The sequence below is a fragment of the Falco naumanni genome, chromosome 2 (genome assembly GCF_017639655.2).
Source record: "Falco naumanni isolate bFalNau1 chromosome 2, bFalNau1.pat, whole genome shotgun sequence".
Taxonomy (NCBI): Eukaryota; Metazoa; Chordata; class Aves; order Falconiformes; family Falconidae; genus Falco; species Falco naumanni.
This window is the reverse complement of record NC_054055.1, coordinates 57,606,112-57,627,623: the sequence shown is the minus strand read 5'-3', so window position 1 is coordinate 57,627,623 and position 21,512 is coordinate 57,606,112. Positions and strand designations below refer to the sequence as shown.

The 21,512-nt window shown below is 42.7% G+C and overlaps 1 protein-coding gene across 12 annotated transcripts in view; it reads right to left on the bottom strand.

Annotated features, from left to right (window-relative positions):
• Positions 1–1,600: 1,600 nt before the first annotated feature.
• Positions 1,601–21,512, bottom strand: part of MBNL2 (muscleblind like splicing regulator 2) — a 113,610-nt gene continuing 93,698 nt past the window's right edge. For 10 of the 12 annotated variants that reach the window (XM_040584412.1, XM_040584413.1, XM_040584404.1 and 7 more), the window contains 2 exons: positions 20,286–20,380; positions 1,601–4,549 (listed from right to left, as the gene is read on the bottom strand). In XM_040584412.1, coding sequence (XP_040440346.1) covers positions 4,535–4,549; positions 20,286–20,380 — 110 coding nt within the window. In that variant the 3' untranslated portion in view covers positions 1,601–4,534. The remainder of the gene's footprint in view (positions 4,550–20,285; positions 20,381–21,512) is intronic. The other 2 variants (XM_040584406.1, XM_040584409.1) reach the window with 1 other exon arrangement.

The following is a 21,512-nucleotide window of genomic DNA, read 5'->3' as shown; positions in this document are numbered from 1 at the left end:
TCCTGACCATTTGTCCTGGTTCCAGCTGGGATAGAGCTAATTTTCTCCTTGGTAGCTGGTGCAGTGCTGTGTTTTGGCTCTGATGCGAGAACAATGCTGACAGGACACTGATGGGTTTGGTTGTTGCTGGGTGATGTTTATACCAAGTCAAGGGGTTCTTGGTTTCCTGGGCCCTGCCAGCCAGAGGGCTGGAGGGGCACGGGGCATTGGGAGGGGACACAGCCAGGACAGGTGACCTGAACCAGCCAACGAGGTATGCCATACCATGGGACGGCATGCTGAGCATATAAACTGGGGGAAGAAGGAGGAAGCTGGGGACATCCAGCATTATGGCATTTGTCTTCCCCAGTAACCATTAGGGAGCCCGGCTTCCCTGGGGATGGCCGGACACCTGCCCGCCCGTGGGCAGTGGTGAATGGATTCCTTGTTTGCTTTGCTTGTGTGCACGGCTTTTGCTTTCCCTATTAAATTGTTCTTACCTCAACCCTTCAGTTTTACATTCCTTTCCGATCCTCCTCCCCATCCCTCTGGGCGAGGGGGAGCGAGCGAGCGGCTGCGTAGGGCTGGGTTGCCGGCCGGGGTTAAACCACGACACCATTCTCACTGCTGACAGCTGCCCAGGGTGGGGTTTAACAGAAGAAAGTGCCAGCAGGCAGGGCTTCTGCTCCCGAATCCTTAGAGTTGAATTTGAATGGTTTGCTGCTCCTGCTCCGCAGTGCCCTTGCAGCCCACGCCTGCTCCAGTCCTTCTCTGTCCCTGCACACCATCCCTGTACCTCTCTCCTCAATCCCACATGCTCATTCTCAGCAGGCTTCTGGCTCAGTATGCTCGTGATATATCCAAACTGACTGGTTGACCTGGTGGTTTTCCACATCACTTGTGACCCTGGACTCCTTTCAAACCAGCCCCTTGCTGACAAAATGTACACAACTGTATGACACAAGCTCTTGTTGATTCTGCAGGAATTGTATTTCCTTTCTTTACAGCATTACGGAAAAAAAAAAAAAATGGATCAGAGAAGGAACTGTGCAGCTGCAAGCCAGAGGTTTTAATCCCTCCTCCATCACTAGCTTGCTGTTAGATCTCTGCCCTTCGGCAACTCCTCTGTAATGCTGCCCTCCCCGGAGGAACCAGCAGGTAACGGGGGTGATTTGTCTGTGTAATACTGAGATGCAGGCAAGGAAAGAGGATGCAGAGGATGCAAGGGCGAAAAAAAATCCTCTGACAGTTAGGCATCCGCGAGCCATGCTGCTGGGGTAACACTGCCTACCCGCACCCCAGATGCAGGGGTGGGCAGAAAGGGCACGAAATAGTTGCTTGGGGCTCAAGCCACACGGCGCAGCATCCTCGGCACGCAGGAGAAGGGTACGTGCGTCCTCATGCAGCACCTGCCTGTGTCCCACACCTGGGGATGGATGGCGCTTAAGCATTGGTTACTTGAACATGCAGTTAAGGGGGGGGAAAAAAAGTAAATTTAATAAAACAAATTAAAAATTGCATTCTTTTTAAAGACTCCTCCGCTTTCTTTTGACCGTTTTTGTTACCCCAGGCCCGTCTTCCCAGAGCCGCACCACAAGAAAGGACTGCCCGGACCCCACTCTCATTTTAAAATGCTTCTTTTTATTTCAGTGGTTGTACATTGGGTGAATGAATTTAACGTCACAACAGAAATAGAATGGCTATTTAACAGACCACTAGTAGTTATATGCTGAAAAAGAGTGAACGGAGGGGTTTCTTTTAACTGTTACTGAAATATTCATCGTACGCGTCGTCAATTATGCTGGATGAGAGAGGCAAACAAAAAGGTATTTTGGTGAGGTGCTGTATCCTTTGAAGAAAATAAGCACTGAGACATCTCAAGTCACTCGAGACTGTGTCTCAGCTACAGTATTCACTGTCTCTGTGTTGGCCCATCTCATGGTTCTCTTAGGGGGTTTTATTTGTTGTTTTTCTTTTTTAATTAAACAAAGCATTTAATCATTTTCATTAGACTTTTTTTTTAAATATAAACAAAGTTTTGGCAAATAATATTTATACAGAAAAATAGTTTTAGATCTTCCCAAATTTTGAAATAGTCTATAAAATTACTTTATAAATAAATAAAATGCAGAATCTGTTGTACACGTATTTGCACATCTCTGTAATTGCCTCCTTACTGTTCGCATAGGTTTGTACTTGTACAGTTTTCAGGAATATTACAAAGTCATAAAGTCGGAAAGTGGATCTCTTATTAAAAATACATTTTCTCTTTTTGTCTGTCAGTTTATCTGGATGAAAGACCTGATGTATCTGAAGCTTCGTCATCCATGGGCAAAAAATAGTAGAATTGGATTAATTGTAAAAAACATAGAATAACAGTTATTTTGAAACATAAAAAGTTCACACAAAACAATGTCTTGAAGACTTATCTACATAAAATATTTAAACAACATGGATAATTTACCATTTAGTATTATACAATAAGCTACCCAAATGCCTAAATTAACTATTATAAAAAAATAAAAACAACTTTGACAGATATAGGCAAGTTGCAGTGTCAACTACCTAGTTATAATGACTGAGAAAGTCTACAAATATTAGTGTTTTAATAGTATATAATGGTGATACCTTAACTGCTAAAGTAACAAGTTAAGATACGTTATTTTTCCACAAATTAAAACTAACGCAACGTTACAAGCACTATGTTAATTTTACAATCGAATTGTGATTATTTTTTTTTTCTTTCGGATGATCAAATCTCCAGCTTTATATATAAATAGATAGTAATTAGACATTGGACAAACAAGATTTAGCCCGGAAAATAATTTCCTAGACAAATAATTATATGATTAGTGCCTTCAGTCGTTCAGAATAGGCAGTGCTGCCAAAGTTTAAAATAGTTTACAATCAATCTGAAGAGGTTAAGTTAAAATACTGCAATCACTAATAATGTCCATATAGAAAACTTATGCTGCAAACAATTATACATAATATCCACTTATAACAGCTGTCTTGTTTTTTTAAACAATAATTTAAAAACTATGTAATTTATGTGATACATGTGCAACATATAAAATGTGAAATATGAAATATTTGGTACAATAGTGCTTGAAACAAATCTCAAATCAAACAAATGAAATTTTAATTATACATATATAATCACCTTGTAAATCAACAAAGTATTTAAAAAAGTAAACAACATTAAAATCTGCTTCATCCATATATATGTATGTATGTATATATAACATGTATATAATTGTATTAAAGATATCTTCATACTTTTGTGACATAAAATATGTTTTTAAAGAAAAACAATTAAAGGAACTATTTTTTTTCTCCACTCTAATCTGGTTACAATCTTATAATCCAATTAAAAAATGCAAATACAGTAATGATTTATTAAACTGAATCTCATTCTACATTCTTAAGTGTTCAGTTAATAGTCTAGATTAAAGTCACCTACAAAGTTTCGGTGACTCTACTGAATTTTAATTAAATTAGAGTATCATACAAATCTCTTCATCTACAGCCTTCTTTTTTGCCTTTTCTTTTGCTAGTTTGGTCTTTTTGTCATTTTGCTGTTTGATTTTACACTTCTAGAAGTTACTTCTTAACAGCTTGGATCTTTTTGGTAACCTGACTATGAGTTTGAAAGATTATTCGCTCCGGTGAGATTTGACTGTTGGCATCAGGCTCACTTTCATCAAGTCTGATGTGACAAAATTTAGGCACTTCTGCAAAGTCTCTTTTAAAAACATTATAAATATACTCGTAAAATAATATTCTCAAGACTTTGTTCTTTTGGGGATTGAAAGGGGTATGAAGGTCATACTGTGCAAAATTTTTTAATTTTCTTCTGCTATTCTGCTATGATTCAAATGCAACTTCTCCATACAAGCCAAACACCAACCATGTGCATCTAAAGAATTTGTGCTTTACTTTGGATTTCTGGCTAAAAATACTCAGACTGGCAGGGTGATGTGCAGGACACTGGGCTGCGTTTCACTTCCTCTGTCTTGGAATCAACTCACTAGGGAGGCAAAACCAAGATTATCATCTTTTAACCGAGAAGAAAAAACCCCAATCGTAGCTCGGGTGAAAATTAAACTTGCAAGTGGGGTAAGTTTTTAGCCAATACAACTCGATTATTGCTCAGCTCGGAAGATTCATGAACGCTGAATCTCACGAGACTAACTTAACTGGACCATTTCCGTTAGGTATCATTATGGAGAAAAGACAGTATTCGCAAGAATTAAACTATGCTTAGAAAATCTTTAAAACTAAATGTTACCCTTTATGTCTTGAAACATCACAGCTGGTATCAGGTAGTTAACTATTTTAGGTTGGAGTATAGTAAGCATACCATATTTAATATTCATATATGACATAGCAGCACTAGCTTTTTTGAGTTTGTGATTTGTCCGTAAGAACAAATTCTTGACTTAGCATGCAGTTTGTGGCAACTCTAGAGAGGAGGAGATGGGGTAGTATGTACAGTAGCCGTGCTTGGCCGTCCGCAGGGAGGCTTCGTGACACTCCGTTCCGCTCCTGCCGGCTATTTCAGGATTATCTGTTAAAAGAAAGGAAAGCGTGATCGCGCTTTTAGGTGACGTGGGGAGAAGCAGTTGGCCCAGATGGCCGGTGCTGGACTAACTAAGCTCGGGCGCAGCTCGCACGGGACAGCATCCCGTATCCTCACGCTGCCCGGGAGGCGTTTGCGCTTCACAAACCTGGTCGTCTTCCTGCCGCGCACACATCCCCCCGTGCGCGAGAACGTGCAGAGGGGGCGTTTCAAGGGTCAAAATACTGGAGATGGTGCCGAAGCCGCAAAGGGCGGGCCCGGCTGCAGGCGGGTGTGCACCCTCGCGTCCCGGCGGTCAGCGGAGTGGGAAGCAGCCCTGCGCCTCCCCAGGAAGCTCGGAAGTGCACCGGTGCCCGGTGCGATTCTCCAGCTCCCTGCTCCCACCAAGTCAGGAATGACAAGGGGAAACGGTGGAGGCAGGGCCCTTGGCACTACCGAGCAAAAAGGTGTATCAAAAGGGCCGGGTGTTTTCAAGAAGCTAAACTTTAGCTAAAGTGCTGAAGCGTCTTTTCAATGCACTTTTAGCAGCTGCTCGTTTCCTGAAAGTATTATCTGCAGGTCAGCAAACTCGAGAGGCTTTTTTCATGCTTCCTTATGTTGGGGGGATCCAGGGGGATGATCGTAACGGTACCTCTGTGCACCTAGCTAGTCACTAACCTCGCTGCTTTACCTCTACCGTGTCTCTAAACTGAAGGCACAGCAACCGCTTTACAGATGCAAACTCTTGCACTTCCAGTACTGCGAAGGTTAAACGCACAACGTGCCCAGCAACAGACTCAGCCTGCTCACAGTATTGGAAAATGGTCTGGGTTTCCATCGCCTGCCTGAAACAGCTGTTGGTGAAAGTGATGTCAAAAGCCAGGGGTGTGATGTTTTATCCCACCATTGCCAATCTGTGCTCTGGACTTAAGCACAAGTCAAGGAATTAGAGTGCATCACCTGCTCTTCCCGTTTGATTTGGCACTCGACATATTTTTAAGCTGTATTTGTAGGTGGTATGCAAGACAATCATGACAGCACTTTGACCTACTTGTGTGTTACAAAGCTACAAAGCTTAATGCAGTATTTATTTTAAAAAGGGGGGGGGGGGAGTGTTTTGAAAATAACTTCAGCAACATACTACCTCTGACATACAGATTGCAAAAAAGAAACACGCTTGCCTCTGTGTGGAAGGTGCTTGTCCTAAGTCCCCTGCCCGTCCACCTCACAGCTGTAACCACCTCGCTTTCTGTACACAGCTACTAGCTCCCGGACCCCCCCTCACTTGCCAGAGTGCCAAAATGTCATCGCTGATTACCATCAGCACTGAAAATCTGGTGACACGCGAGGCCCCATTGTAATGGCACTGTACAAACACCTGCTGCTCCAAAGGGCTTAACATCTAAATACATCATACATACAACAAGGACATATATTTTTAATGAACTTCCACCCATTGTGAGTTTGTTAGCTTATCGCCTGTCTTCTGTTTCCTACTGAAATAACAAAGAAATACCTTTGCTGAAATAATAAAGCCCCGCCTGCGATAACCCTGGTCCATCTACAACACAGTGACTTGACAGTACGTACAAAGAACGTCGCCGTGCTGAAAATAAGAAGTGACCGAGATTATCAGCACCGATATTTTTAGCACGTTACAACCCAACATGTCAATGTAATTAATAAAGCAGCTTTAGCTATACGGGTTAGCCATAATCACACAAGTGTATTTAAGGGATCCTAAGGTCTGCTTTAATGGGACACAAACTGAAATCTACTCAGTGTAAAACCCCAGAATTTCAGACGGTGCAGCTGCCTACATCATACGCCAGCTTTCGAGGGTATAAACTTGCATCTTCCTACAGCTTTTTTCCTCCCTGTACAGGGAGACAGATTGCTGCCCCTTGTGCCGAGACATCCTAAAAGGTCAGGGAGCCCCACAAGACTGACGCTCCCAATTCCCCCAACACGTGACAGAGAAGGCAGAGGGCCTCATCTCAGGCTGTTCCTTGGGAAACGAGTAGGACTACCCCGGCACTTTGATTAACTCAAGTACATCTCACCCTGCCACGTGCCAGGCAGGATGCAGGGGTCCTGGGCAGCGTAAAAGAGCAGGGACCCCTTCTCCACCCTGCTCCAGCGAGTGGCAGAACCCAGGAAAAGGCTTCCACTCCCTATTCCTGCCATTTCTCCCCTCTTGAAACTCGGGACACAGCGAAAACAATGTAAACACTTTCCTTTTGTGCGCCAGCATGTCCTGTTTACATGGCTGCGGGTGCAGGAGGAGCAGCTGGAGCTCTCCCCACCATGCTCCTCTGACAGCGGCTATGGAGCTGGCTTGCTCCCACTGCACCGTCCTCGCCGCACCGCCGCTCGTGCATGGGATGTAACTAGGGCATGTCGCACCCCAGCTATTTCTAGTACACGTAGGAGTCCACCTAGGGAAAAAACCCTCCAGTCTCTCCTTCAGAATAAGCTTCTTCAGTGCAGAGATGCAGAACTGAGGAGCTACTGCTTTTTTTTTTCTTTTTTTTTTCTCCCCCTTAGCCACAAAGTGTAAAATGTAACCCGTAGTCTTTAATTATATGTTCACACCCTATTTCTGAAAAGAAATCACAACTCCGCCATAGCTGCATACACATGTATCAGCTTCTGCAACTGTTTTTGTGTCTGTGTCTGACAGAGAAACATAAAATGCTAAACTACTTTACATGGAACCTCGTCTGTTTAATCTATAAATGAAGTAATAAACTGCGATGGAAGACGGAGACTATCTGAACCCGCATTGCTGCTAATTACTCCATCGCTTGCATGCTGGAAAAGGCAAAGTTGTACAGAACACACTGATGAAGGAACATCCCTGCAAATGCTACTACAGGCTGCACTCTCTCGTTACAACAGGTCCAACAACCCTCATGTTCTGTACTGTTTGAAGAACAACATCTTAGATGTACATATATATGACTTGTCATATTTGCAGTGACACTGTTGTATCATTACACTTCACAGCAACTTGCTATAATGTACTGACACTTTTACCATAGAATATATATGCATGAACAACTTCAGAATGAGTGTGCATTGTCCCCTGTACAAAGGTCTACAGGTCAGCCGTGGGAAAACATTTTCTCATGCTCTGTATGGGTAAGATCCACAGCTGTGGATACAGACGTGCCAGAAAACATACCTTCTGCTGCTGCATTAAGGGATCTCGTAAGAATACTATTTCTAGCATAAGCAGAATGGCCTGGCACTTACGGTCAGGAGTAGTAATGCACAAAAGATTTAATAACAGTCAAGGGCATTTTTTTGGAGGCAATCACAGACATAGGGTATGCTCTCCATTGCCTTCATGCTTGGTACCTGTTTGACATGCCAGAAAGCTGGCTACCCTTCGGACTAAAATCACTAAAATTGTGCTGATGTCAGTTACTAGACCTCACTGAAACAAGCAGCACACAGAGCGAGCCTAAATTTCTGCAAATTACTTTCTAACCACCAAAAAGCATTCACTCTTCCAAATTCTCCAGCTCCTTAGAGGTGAGATTTTCAGCTCCCAAATGGCAAGACTTTCTCCCTTTTCCATCAGAGCATGGCTCTTTTAGACCTTTACCTTCAGGACCTCCGAATGACCACAGTGGTCATTAAGCCCCCTGCACAACACGGAACAGCCCTGAATTCAGCCAGGGTTGCTCCCAAGGGTGATATACTTCTGCAGTGTCATCCAGGGGAATAACAACCAAGAGAGATGTTACTGCCAATGGTTTCAGCTTCTCACTGAACTACCAACCCACGGCACGCAGCAGACAAATCGACATCTGCTTGGGACCTCCTCACACTCAGCAAAGGCAGCTGTGATCTGTTATCGTCCTGAAACTTAAAAACCTAAAACTGAGAAACTCTTTTCAATTAAGGTGGAAATCTCACCTGTGTGAACTCTTCTGACACCCAGGTTACTACGCGCACTGCTTTACTTGATACAGCTCACAGAATTAACCAAATTACCTGGAATCACGGCTGGGTGCCGGGAATTTTGAGAAGAGAGGTTTTCTGTTTTGAAGCTACAACTCACAAAGCTTCTTTATACTCTCTGTTTAATTCTGTTTCCAGTTCCAGATTTAGTATACAATGACGAATACAGAAAATTTACCATCCTGCATGAATCCAGTGTACATGAACTCTTGTTCATCTACAGACCTGTCATAGTGGGTCAGCTGGAAAACATGACTTTGCATCTACCTCTGACATGTTTCTCTTTCAGAAGTTTTGAAATCATTTCCCCAAATCACACTCTGATCTGTAAGCATCATTACGCTTTAAGGGGGCACTAAGATTGCATTTGACCTCCACATTGCAAAGCAGTTATCCCTCCAAAAATGAACTCATACACAGGAAAAACATTTCAGACTGCTCAGCCTTCCATTTTAAAAGCAATGTAGTAACCAGAGTTTCTTGCAGACAAGATTAGTCTCTTATGATTTCAGATATGTACACCTCAGCTGGTCACCCTATTTTACATCTTCCCAGCCTACCTCTGGGAACTTATTTTAGCATGAGACAGATTATCAACTCATGATGCTTTTTCCCCCCTCCACCAAATGGGAGAGTCTGTGGCAAATAGTTCACACTGAGGTAATTAGCTTTCAGACATCTGCACTGGGGCAGATGAATCCTTCCACAGTGACATTTTCTATTTTCATGTTTTTTACACAAGTAGCAGACTGGTCAGATATGTCTAGGGTATACATTAAAAATGACAGATATTTTCAGACAGACGGCTTGTATCAAGCTGTCTCATAACTACTCCCGCTTTCTAAAAATAAAACTAACACCAAGTATTTCTTCCCTTTGACATGAAACCCAAGACTATTTATATTTCACCATGCCTTTGGGAAATGCCTCCATCTCTTTTATTTTTCATTTTCTCTTAGAATGCTGTTTTGTGGTATGTGCCTTGTTCTTCAAAATGAATCAGTCTTTTTTTTTTTTTTTTTTTTAATCAGAAGTGGACAAGGATGAGTAAATATTCAGCCATTTACTGAGAGTAATCACTATCATATCAGTGATGCTTGGTCTTAAATCTTAAATAGCCTTACCAATGAACTTTTTCACCTCCTATTTCTCCATAGCTTCAGCAGCAGCACAGAGCCTCAACCCGAGCTTTCCAATCCCCCTCCCCAGGACTCCCACTGACACTCCCCAACGGGATGGGATTTGCTCCTGTCCTCAACTGGCCCACAGCTGAGCCAGCTCCAGCTCCCACCTGCATGAAAAGCAGCCTGCCTGCTCCCAGCGCTCGGGCTGGAAAGGTGCGTAGGGGGGTACACAAGCCTCATCTCTCCCACCACAGCTGCTGTCCTACCCCTCCTCCTGGTCCCGGCACCAGCAGTAATCCCCCTTGGAAGTCCCTTCCTGACCTACGCAGGTCTTGCCACTGCTGCAAAAGCCTCCCTTCATTGTCTCTACACTTGCACATGTGTGCATCCATCTAACCTGTTTTTCCCTTTCAAAATTCACGGTCAGCAGTCTGTAGCCTTGTAAAACTGGTGAAACTAGCATCTTTCTACAGGGTCACCTGCAGACACTGAAAAGAAACCAACCCGAATAAATGCATCCCCATACAAAACCTAAAGGAACTACCAACAGTGTTGGAGTGACCTGCTGAAAGCACTTTGTTACTCCTGTTACCGCTGCCGAACACTTCATCAGTTTTCATAAACACACTGAGCTCCACCTTGCATCGCTGGCTTCTTTTCTTTGCTGCTCCTCCTCTCTTGATGGCCAGAAACCTCATTCTCATTTCCAGCATCTTATGATTTAAGGTACACGGGTTTTGTTTTTCTCACTGACTGTGGACGTCTCCTCAACTCAGGGGTGAAGAAGGATTTTTATCTTATTGCTTCTCCATTAATCCAGTGCATCCCCAATATATCTGTCTACTTTGCACATCAAAAAGGTGACCTCTGGTTTGTATATAAAGGGTGAGATATCTAGGCCACAGCTTTCCTTGGCTGCCTGCCCATACAGTCTAACATAGGGGGCATCTGGTGTTTCCTGAGGACTGGAAGTCCTACTCGCTTGGATTTCTCACAGCCCATCCCCTGACACAGTAATTCTGGTGCCCTGCTCCATGCCCTCTTTTCTTCCCTAAATACTAGTTCTGTCTGTCCCGTATGTTGATAATATACTTCATGGCTGAGGGTCAATGTCCATGCTGAAGTGGACACTACCTAGCACATTTTCATTCTACCAGGTACAAGTTCTTGGCCATCAGGGTGTCATAAAGCTGACAAAGACCTTGTCTGAATCCAGCTCTTCGGGATAATCTGAAGAAAAGATCAATGCAACTATGGGATCCCAAAGGGCTCAAGGGTTCAAAAGCATCATTCTTCTAATTTGAATAGTCACAGGGTCCTGACAGAGGAGTCCAAAGCCACTTGTGCTGCCAACTCCTTAGCATGCTTATAAGCTTCAATAGGTATTTACTCAAGTAATCATAGAATCATTTAGGCTGGAAAATATCTTCAAGATCACCGAGTCCAACTGTTGACAGGTACTTACTCACTCCAAAGAAATAGGACTGGTTGTTTTAAAAATGAAAGCAATCTGGCTTTATTTATTCTTCTTTGAAGTAATAAATAATGCAGTACTAAAAATTGATCATAACATACTCTAATACATTCTACCAAAATCTATTTTTAACTAATCATCCAGGCAGCAGACAGACTCCATAGAAATGAGAAAAGCACTGCTCTAATATTTCAGGAGCACCCGTCCAGTGACTGTTTTGAATAGGCACTCAATTTCACCTTTCAGCAGGTCTGAGCTACTGTAATCATCTGTTTTTCACTTCCTACTTTCTGGTCATTTTCCTTCTCTTTTTGAATTTTAGAAACTGCCAGAATAGGCTTATGTGGAGGAACTGAAAGCGCAAAGGAGTGAAAGGCCAAGCACAAGCTGTGCATTACCTGTGAGAGCGCCCGTATTCCTCTTGTAGGGGTGTTACTTCGCCAAACCTGCATTTTCTTAGGCCTCCTCACCTGGCTTTTTTTTTTTTTTTTTTTTTTAACAAAACCTGCTTTGTATCTTTTTCTCACACCTCATGCATGCCCAAAGCATGCAAGACAGGGCTGCCATGACACATAGGCATCCCTTTTAGGTGAAGAGTGCCACGGCACGCAGGGCACGGCTAGCAGGTTCCCCAGCAGTACCCAAGGCTCTGAAACCTCTCCTCTCCCAAAACCTGGCGCTCCAGTTCAGACTCCCTTCCCAGCAAAAGGTGGCCCACTGCAACATCCAGAACTAAACTGAAACATAGAGAGGTACCACATTCCTGTTCATCAAGGATATTCATCAGAGACCGCACTTAAAACTTTTGTGGCAGTTCTGTAAAACTCATTACAACTTCTCTGAGGAAATCTTTATGTTCCCGACCTTTGACTGCTTAGCGCTTCCTTAATTCCTTCTTGTCTGAATACTCCCACATAAATAGAATATATATACTATTGTGTGTCACTGTAGGTAATATTGTGGCAAAAATGAAGTCAGCCAAACAATCAACAAATCTCTGCCTCGAGCTGGAAGTCATGACAGGCACAAAAACAAACAAACAAATGAACAAACAAATAGATGCCTCTATTGCGGGGACATGAGCAGCCTCCTGCACACTCAAAGCCAAAGACTGGCATTTCTGGTGGGCAATAAATCATACACTGAGATAAAACCATGATATTCATTTAATTCAAGGGAAAGTAGCTGGAACAGCTAGAGATGTCTAGATGCAATTATTTTGAAGAACAGAATCCCAAACAAGCTCATCTGGAGTGCTGCACTGCACTGTGTTGTTAAAAATTTATGACGGAAAAAAACCAGACTCACATGAGACCCTGTGTACATGCTAAACACAATGAAATAAAATCATTTTCCCCCAAATGCCTACAAAATGAGCTGACCTCAGAAAAATGTCCCTGTGTTTAAATAATAAATACATGCCCCAAAACGCTTTCACTCAACTTGTCAAAGTATCATTTGTTGACAACAGAAATCAAGAACACAAAAGAGAGCTACCATGTCAAACATAAATACTTTTTTTTTTTTAATTGCAGTGATATGAAAGCTAAAACAGTCTGCAACAGGAAAGGGAACTATGTCTTTATTTTTGTTATGTAAAAGAAGTGTTTGCCTTCGCTGACTGCTGATGTGATGTGATGGTGCCATCTAGCAGGATACCAGAGGAAGTCAGGTTCCAGTCCTCTACAGCAGCAGGGCTGTGTGTGTGTGGGGGGAATTTCTAAAAAAACAAACCCAGAGATTTTCCATTTCTTCCCACTGGCTTCTTCTATATGAACATCTGATCTAAAACTCTGTATGCAACCCTGCCAGAAGTCTTCATCGTCTACACAGAAAAAAACACACTATCTTAAGATAGAAAAAAATGTTATTAAAAATAAACCAAAAACTTGGTTAAATTTTGCATGAGACTTTGTTTTTAGAGCTGCTTTACATTTTCAAGGGTAATCTTTTGGCCTTTCTCCTTTCCTGCCTCAAAGTTTAATAAAACAAAGTTCTGCCACATCTTCTGTAACATCAGTTGTTTCAAGGCAATTCAAAGGGTCTTTTCTTGACACTGCTTGAGATTTGTTGTGGGCTTCAAGATAAGGAATTCCCACTTCTTGAGTCTGCAAACTGTTAATTCTGAAAGTTACAGATACTTATACGTAACTCAGCATCTTTAGACAAAATAACTTGATTGCATTAAGGCCTGTGATTCTTGGGTGTGCAGCATGAAAGAGGCAGCAAGCCACTGAAGTTTGCCTATCCTACCGTGGCAAGCTATTGCTATTCAAATACTTTCTCCAGAGAAATGACTTTTCACGATGACTGATCGTTTAGGTTCATTTTTTCAGCCTGGTGCAGGTACAAGGCAGGATGTTGAGTCCAGCATCCCTGACGCCACGGCCTGCCGGTACCTCTGTGCGGAGCAGCACTGCACCACAGATGGGCTTGCTAGACGCCCAGCACCGTTCCGCCCAGGGCACGCTCCCTGCAAGCACCTCCTCTGATGATGTGTCTGAGAAAGGAACCAGTTCCTCCGTCTCCTTTTTTGGACTCTTTCATATCAGATTCAAATTGCCCTTTCTGTTGCTAGAACAGCATTTTCTATAGGAGCATTTAACTTGGTACTTTATAGAATTTTTAGACCAAAACTTTCAATCAAAGAAAGCAGACAAAAATTGTTCAGATACTTATTATTCACTGCAGAATTGCTTTCCTACCTGTTCCTCCATTCCCTCAGAAACTGCAGTTGAAGCTTTTAAAATCACTAAGAATTTTGCATAGGCTCTTATTTGTAACGTTGTATACTGGCACTAAAGATGTAAATAACATTTGTTTCCCCTTCCCACCTTCCTTCTCAAAAGCTTGCCTTTAGCCAACAAAAAAGGCCGTTTACTACTACCTTCCAGATTTTTCAGTTCATTTTCTCAGTATATTGCTACTCTTCTCCCCGTTTACAAGTTCAGCAGGTTTCCACCAGGAAGAAGGGGAATGTGAGACAGGAAAAGCCTTGTCGGCAGCGCTGAGCACGGGCCCTCCGTCCTGCCAGGTGGCTTCCTGGGGTTACGTGGGTAGACTGGAGGGGCAGCCCTTTTTCGGGACACCAGGCAATATTTGCAAGAGGGAGAAACTGGCACTTCTGCTTTGTGTAGAAGAAAATAACTTCAGGAGGTACAAAGACTGCCTCCTTTGGGAGCGGTGGCTGCCTTTGTGGGCACCTTGGCAAAGAGGGGTGCTCTGTTGCTGCGGGTCACAGCTCCCCTCCCTCGCTGCCACACGTTAATTCCCTTTAAACATCTGGCATGTTTGTATTTCATCCTGTTAACTACTTTTTGAATTCTGGGGCAAATATTCTAATTGTCCTTCTGTTTGTGGCATAACTTTTTATTTTCACTTCATTGTATTTTTACAGATTTTGACAAAACTGAAGGCTACTGAATGATTTCATAATTAATATCTGCATAATTGCCACCTAATCTAGTGCAAACACTGATGCATAATTTAAAACAGCTGCGCTAGATAATCACAAGGCTTAGCATGAGACAGCCTGTTGATCTTATATTTCTTTTCAGACATGGCCTATGAGTATTTAATTTTCCTACTGGAAATGTTATTTTTTTTTTCCTTCTTGACTAAAGGTCACATAAGCAGTAGAATAATGCTGTCACTAAATAACATCTTTAAGCAGCATTCTCTGTAATGCTATTTTTATACCGTCAGTCTTTGTCCCACTTCCATTGCTACAGAAAATAAGGCCATGTACTACTGTTCCCTATTGATGTGAGCAAGACTGTTTTCATTAAAATAATTTGGAATTTGGTTAATTGTCCTGTAATAAGCAAGAGCTTAGGAAACACCCGCTGAGCTTGAGGACACAGATAAAAAAGGCCCAGAAGTGCCAATGCCTTAACCTACCGTCGCAGTCAATGGGGTGATACGACCTAGTCAGTAAGCCAACGGAGCCTGGAGATCACTTCATGTGATCACCCACTGCTGCTCATTTGCTCACCAGGCTTTTAGTACCACTGGGCTAAGGTCTCCTGTCTGTCATCCAGCTGCCAGTTCAGAAGTATGCAGATTGTCTAGCCCCTGTACTGCATCTGTCAAGCTTGTCAAAACGTCCTGGATAACCTACACCTCCAAGGTTATCTTAGGACGATCTTAAACGTCAGTAGACACATGTTTAGGCAACTGAACCAAGCCCTGTGTGACTTTTGAAGGTTGAGCCAGACTGTTCTCCAGAATTCATCTGACTGTGTTGATAACCTTCACAGCCTACACTGGGTACTTAAATCTTCTACCTTGCACGTAGACACCCATACCCAGACACCAACACCCACAAGTCTTAATTTCGGGCTGAGTCCTAACCTTTTAATCCTTGTAGGGCTCATCAATGCATATATGTCTACGAAGCAATAGTAAGGCTTTCTACTCAGAAATGTCAAGTCCCCCAAAGCAGGTGTGTTAGCATTATTCAAAACTGAAATTCAGTCCCAGAATTTAGAATGACACCTCTCTCAAATGTTAGGATAGATTAATCTGAACATTGTTCCTCTGTTAACTCATCTTTGGAGTGCAGAGTAGAGGAAGTCACATTTCTCTGCATCTGTATTAGCATGAACATCAACACCTCCAATCTTTTTCCCAAGTTTCTAATCCTGTATTTACTTATAAAACAAGTATTAAAACAAAAAGAGAACCAGACTTCCAAATCCAATTTTCCTTATGGTCTTATGACTTCAGTATCACCCTGAAATTACAGTAGCGTACATAAATATAAATAAAACTCAATAAATATTGTTTTGTTCCTCTACAACTACCTGAAAGGAGGTTGTAGCAAGGTGAGTGTTGGTCTCTTTTCCCAAGTAGCAAGTAATAGGATGAGATGAAACAGCTTCAAGTTGTGCCAGGGCAGGTTTAGATTGTGTATGAGGAAACACTTCTTCACTGGAAGGGTTGTCAAGCGCTGGAACAGGCTGCCCAGGGAAGCAGCTGAGTCACCATCCCTGGAGGTATTTAAAAGATGTGTAGGTGTGGCACTTAGGGACATGGTTTAGTGGTGGACTTGGCAGTGTTGGGATAATGGTGGGACTCAATGATCTTCAAAGTCATTTCCCACCTAAATGATTCTACGATTCTACCTGTGCGTGAAGCTGAGCAGGTAACAGTTTCCTTGCCTGCTCGAGTATTGCTAGTCCGCTAGCTACAGGAGTAATAATTAAAAGCTTTATTATAAAGATCTCTGAAGTATATATTTACACACAATGACTGTATTAATACTTTAAATAAGATGTTTCACATATCTCTGCCCGCACGCATGCACTAGAGGGAGCTAGGATCAAACCCTCCAAATACTTGCCCTAATGCTGCTTCTCACCGTCCTTTCACACTACTTGGAACTTTGCTGGTTCCATCCTCCAAGAACAAGCTGTCAGCATCCCCAAACAACAACTGAATGGAAGTTCATTAAGGATCTAACCCTTAAGCGAGATTAAGCAGCTGTGGCTTCCAGCCCCACTCTGGTGGGAATGGCTGGAGCAGTTGTGGAGGGGGAAAGAGCAAAAGGGAAAGGACCAGTAACCTCTTGACTGGTCATGCTCCTGGCCTCTTCACGTACCTTTGGAAGTCCACCTGCCTTTCGCTGGAAATCCCAAGCTGAAGTCCCCCACCTCCACCTCCTCTCATCACAGCCTGGCAACTAGAGTAAGTAGGGACACCCCCTCACAAAGATGTCCACATGCCATGAACAGCAACACCACCAGTTCTTGTATCAACTGAGTCAGTTTTTAACCAGGATTTGTAAAACAGGATTTGCTAAAGCATTTTGCTCCATCCTGTTTTCATTGCACTGAGCCCGAAGTGATTCTCTTCCCCTCTGAAGGACACTGCAAGAAAATTATTTTGGTTTTAAAACCTGACTTCTATAAGTCAGGAAAAGCAAGAGACTTCCAATTTTCAATATATTCTTAACTGTCACCCTGCACGGATGTACTACAGTAAAGCCTTTAACCCTACACAATGTTCTCACGTGCCTCATGCCATACATTGAACACGCAATGTAGAGCTGCTGGCCGAGCATGACCAATTGTGTGAGTGTCAATGCAGGCGCATTTTGAGCTGTTACTTGTGTTATTTTCAGAGAAAGGACATACAGAAGACACGAGACACAGTTCATCTTTTTTCAAAACACAAGCTGCCAGCACATACTAAATAATTTACTGGAACCAACAGAGTTGTTTGGGTTTTTAGCCACGAGCTGAGACTCCGTAACTTTTGGGATGCTGACTCGTCCTTCCACTGGTGCTTCAAAGACACAAGGATCATCACACTCCCCCAAGAAGTCCAGCAATCTCTCCGGAGGCCAGAATACCAAGCCAAATGACACCGAGTGAAATGATTAAGCCCTGCTACAACTTTTATTTCATGCCTGGCTTTGTGAGAAGCCATGGGAACTGAAATGGGATGAACCAAAGGCTGCAGGTTGATTAAAAAAGTGCAGTAGAGACACTAGAAAGAGGAAACTGTATCCCACAAGTATGTAAAGCAGAGTGGCACAGACCCGGAAAGAAAATTTTATCTAGATGGGAGTAAAAAAAGTCCTTTTCTGAACAGAGGAGGGTTTACATCCATACAAGAGGACACAAAGGACATCATGACCATGAACAAAGTCTTAACCCAAGTTAATTACCTGCTCCTTCTGTGTTTCTTGGGCTAAAGAAATACTGAGAGTAAGGACCACAGAGTGACTACGGGGCCCTTCCCAGTGTTGCAGCTTTGTCTCCAACTCTTAGGAGGTTGGAAACAAACAGCAGACTTGGAGATCTGCCTTTTACAAAGCAGCAGTAACTACTACTACTTTCCCTATGTTCAAATACAGTTTTTTACAGTAGCTTTGAAAGATCTGCAATGACTAAAAGAAAGGGAAGAGTGAGAAGAAAAAGACAGGAATGGCACATGCTACAGAAGCCAACAAGAAAAGCTGCTGGGGTGGGGCTCATCTCCTCCACGTGCAGTTGGTGCGGTTTTGGTTACACATCTACGCTCCTTCCACAGGCAACAGAACAGAGGCAGGACCCTCTAAGGCAATTTACCTTGCCCTAACACGGACTTCTAGAAAGGTAGATGAACTGGATGCCAAACTTCCAAATGGCTGAAGTTAAACAAGTGAAAACCCATCCCCGTGTTAAACCATACTTTAATTTCAGCATGAAGTTAGATGTATACAAATGTATGCAGCCAACTAAATACACACAGACACTTCTTACAACCCCTGTTAAAATTTAAAATGCTTCAATCCTCCAATGCAAGCAAAATCTGCACTGGGAAAGGAAGGGCTCTGCCTGCTACTCTGCTAGATGAGAAAGTGCATTAAGGCACACCTATGCCTCCCCAGTTGCACTAGTTACTTGTGTACTAGTATTCCAATTTTAACTTAAGAAAAATAATAAAAAAATAAGGCTGTTTACAGGTCCTTTTGTAGCACATGCATTTATGCTACTTCAGCCACCATCGGTCCATCTGGTGCTCATGAGTGTGGATAGTGGAGCCGCCCTGGCTGCATTCCCATGCTGGAGAGTGTCCCCAGCTGACCACCCCCCCCAGACTGCCCCTTGGCATCTTCAAGTCTCTCTGTCACCTCTTTGGGAACACAAAACTACACTGGATACCACCAAACCGTTTTCTGCTGCCGATGCTGTTCTGGGAAGGACAGTGAAACGTGCCATTTGCCTGCTGTACTTTCCCACTCGTCCTAAGCATTTTTCCATCAAAACAAGCCAGCTCTCAGAAAAGAACACACAAAACGACAACCCTCTGGGTGAAAATGCTAGAAGCACAAACACCACAATGTCGGCAAACGAGCCTTTCAAAAAAACCGGAGAAAACGGACTGGTTTGTGTTTCTTTAAGAAAGTAGGGTGTATTTCAGAGGTAGTATATTTTTCCTAAGTTATTATAAATAAACTCTTGAGGCAACTTCTATTTTTCCATGGGATACTTAAATAATTTTGGGACAGACAGCAAAAAAAGGTAAATCTGCTGGTCTAACATTATTAAGCAAAACGTTTTCACTGATTTCTTTGTCATCCCTTGGCAGGTGGAGGGGCAGGGTTCCTACTGGGTCTGCAACAGCTTGTCAGTCTGGCCAGGAGCAACACCAGGAAAGGTGAAGGGGTCAGAGCCCTTTGCTTTCTCTTGGTGAGCAAATCTGCTTGCTTCCTCCACAGTCTGACCTCTCAAAACCTGAGGGAAAACAGCTCTCGGGTTGAAGCACCCGAGCATGGTCCCAGAGCAACAGAAAAGCCAGAGCGACCCAACTGCTGCGCAAGCCCCTCTCCTGGCAGATGCTGGGCACACCGGGGGTGGGGAATCTCTACAGCCCCCGAAGGGGAGGTCAAAGCTACACGCTCTGAGCTGCAATAGATACATTCTCCCTGGGAATCGGGTTCTACAGGAGGAGGGGGGAAACCCTACCAAAATGAAAACTGCCATTAACATGACAAACCACAGAAGAAAAGGAGAAAGTATCATCTTTCCTAGCCTGCCTCTGCCAAAAACCCTAGGGGTTCTTTGTAACAATGTCCTTCCTTAGGGAAATACAATTCCCAGGTTCAAAATACACTTTCAAACATTAAGCAGGCATAGTCATAATTTTCAGCACTTCAGTGCTGTTTTGGTCACTAGCATTTACTGAAAACATTCAGTATTTTTTCTGTTTTTTTGCTAGCTGCCTTGTTCCCGCTTGTGAGTTTAGTCAGCTTCCATGCTCACAGATTAGTCACTTCCACACACCCCATGGAGAAGGCTACATTAACACACCTGAACGTTTGAAACCTGTGATGATTTTTCTTTTGAACTTAGGAGTTAATAATAGACTTTTGTAAGCAGTCCAGTCCTACAGTGATTCTAACTCCAGCTGGGTTAATTACACAATAATTAGGTACAAACATCGCAACACAAAACACAGCTACATCATTATTTGCAACAAATGTTAACTCTAAATAAGTGCAACCTGTCCCACAAACACTTGCTATAAACGACTTAAAAATAAAATTAAAATTTGATGGGGTAAACACAGAAAGAAAAAAAATTCTCTGGGAGAATTTTTTTTGTTAAAAAAAAATTAAAATAAAAATCTCAGCACTCATTTAGAGTTCGGGATCTTGTGAAAGAAAGCTTTAAAAGGAGCAAACCTGATTTGCTGTGGCTGTTGCGGCGAAGGGAACACTTGTTGCAGGAGTTGTTGCTGCAGAGACAGTGGCGGCCGTAGCGTTGTGCATCATGGGTACTTTCAGGAGGGGAACCATGGAAGCAATGAACAGGAGGGTGCAGCATTATGGTAAGAGAAGTGGTATTTTTGGCATGGTGAATATCAAGAGCGGCAAGCCATCGTCATGGGTTAAACCGGCAGATGGCATGCAATCACAGTGCAAAGCGAGAAAGCGTGGCGGAGAAATAAAAAAAAAAAGGGAAAATAGCTTATTACAAGTACAATTAAAGGAAGGTTGTCAACACAATCGGCGATTCCCAGAAAAAAAAAGCAAGGACCCTTGAAAACACGGGTGTTATGTCTAAGAAGAAGATTGCTTGTGCAAACGAGGTGTCTATCAAAACTGCCTGTTACCTGAGAATTGTTACATGAGAAATTTGTTTTCCCCCAGTATTGATTTAAAGCCCCGCATAATAAAGTTCTACTGAAAAAAAAAAAAGCCAAGAGCGGTTTGTACTGGGGAGAAAACCAATAAATGTTTACCTTAATTTTTAAATGCAATTAAAAACCGAATCATTTTCACTTATCTTCACTTTGAAGTAAGCCTGAAACTTGCCATCTTCCTTCATAATGTTATCTACCCATTTTTTCTGCTAGCTCTGCCTGTTAAAGACTTTATCAGAGTTAAATTACGATCTGCTTTGAGGCAAAAATCAGAAGGATGATAATAATTTTCCTGATCTAAATACTACTTTGCTTAACCTAAAAAAGCAAGGTTGTTTTTGTGAAAGTCATTGGTTTTGCTCATTTTAAGAATGAATTTTCTTAAATTCACCTTCATAGGAGAATTATTAACTTGACGTTTTAAAGGCTTGGTACTTTAAATGCTTATCTGAGTAGTCCCACACGCACAAACAAAAGAATCACTGGGACAGGGCTACAGAATATAAGAAAGATTACTCTTCTGTCTTAGAGGCTATATTGCATTGCATTGGACTTCCACTTTGCATGCCCAAAATATTAACTCCAAGCTGCAAATATGTTTAACAGAGGAGTGAGATTCAGATCGCGGGTTTCAACAGAGCCTCTGTGGATCAAAGTAGGCATTTCTGGGAAACGCTGATAAAACTTTCTAACACACAGCAAAAAGGAGAAATAGGCACACCACTATGAAACTTTAAAACACTGATGAAATTTGCTGGCTTTTCTC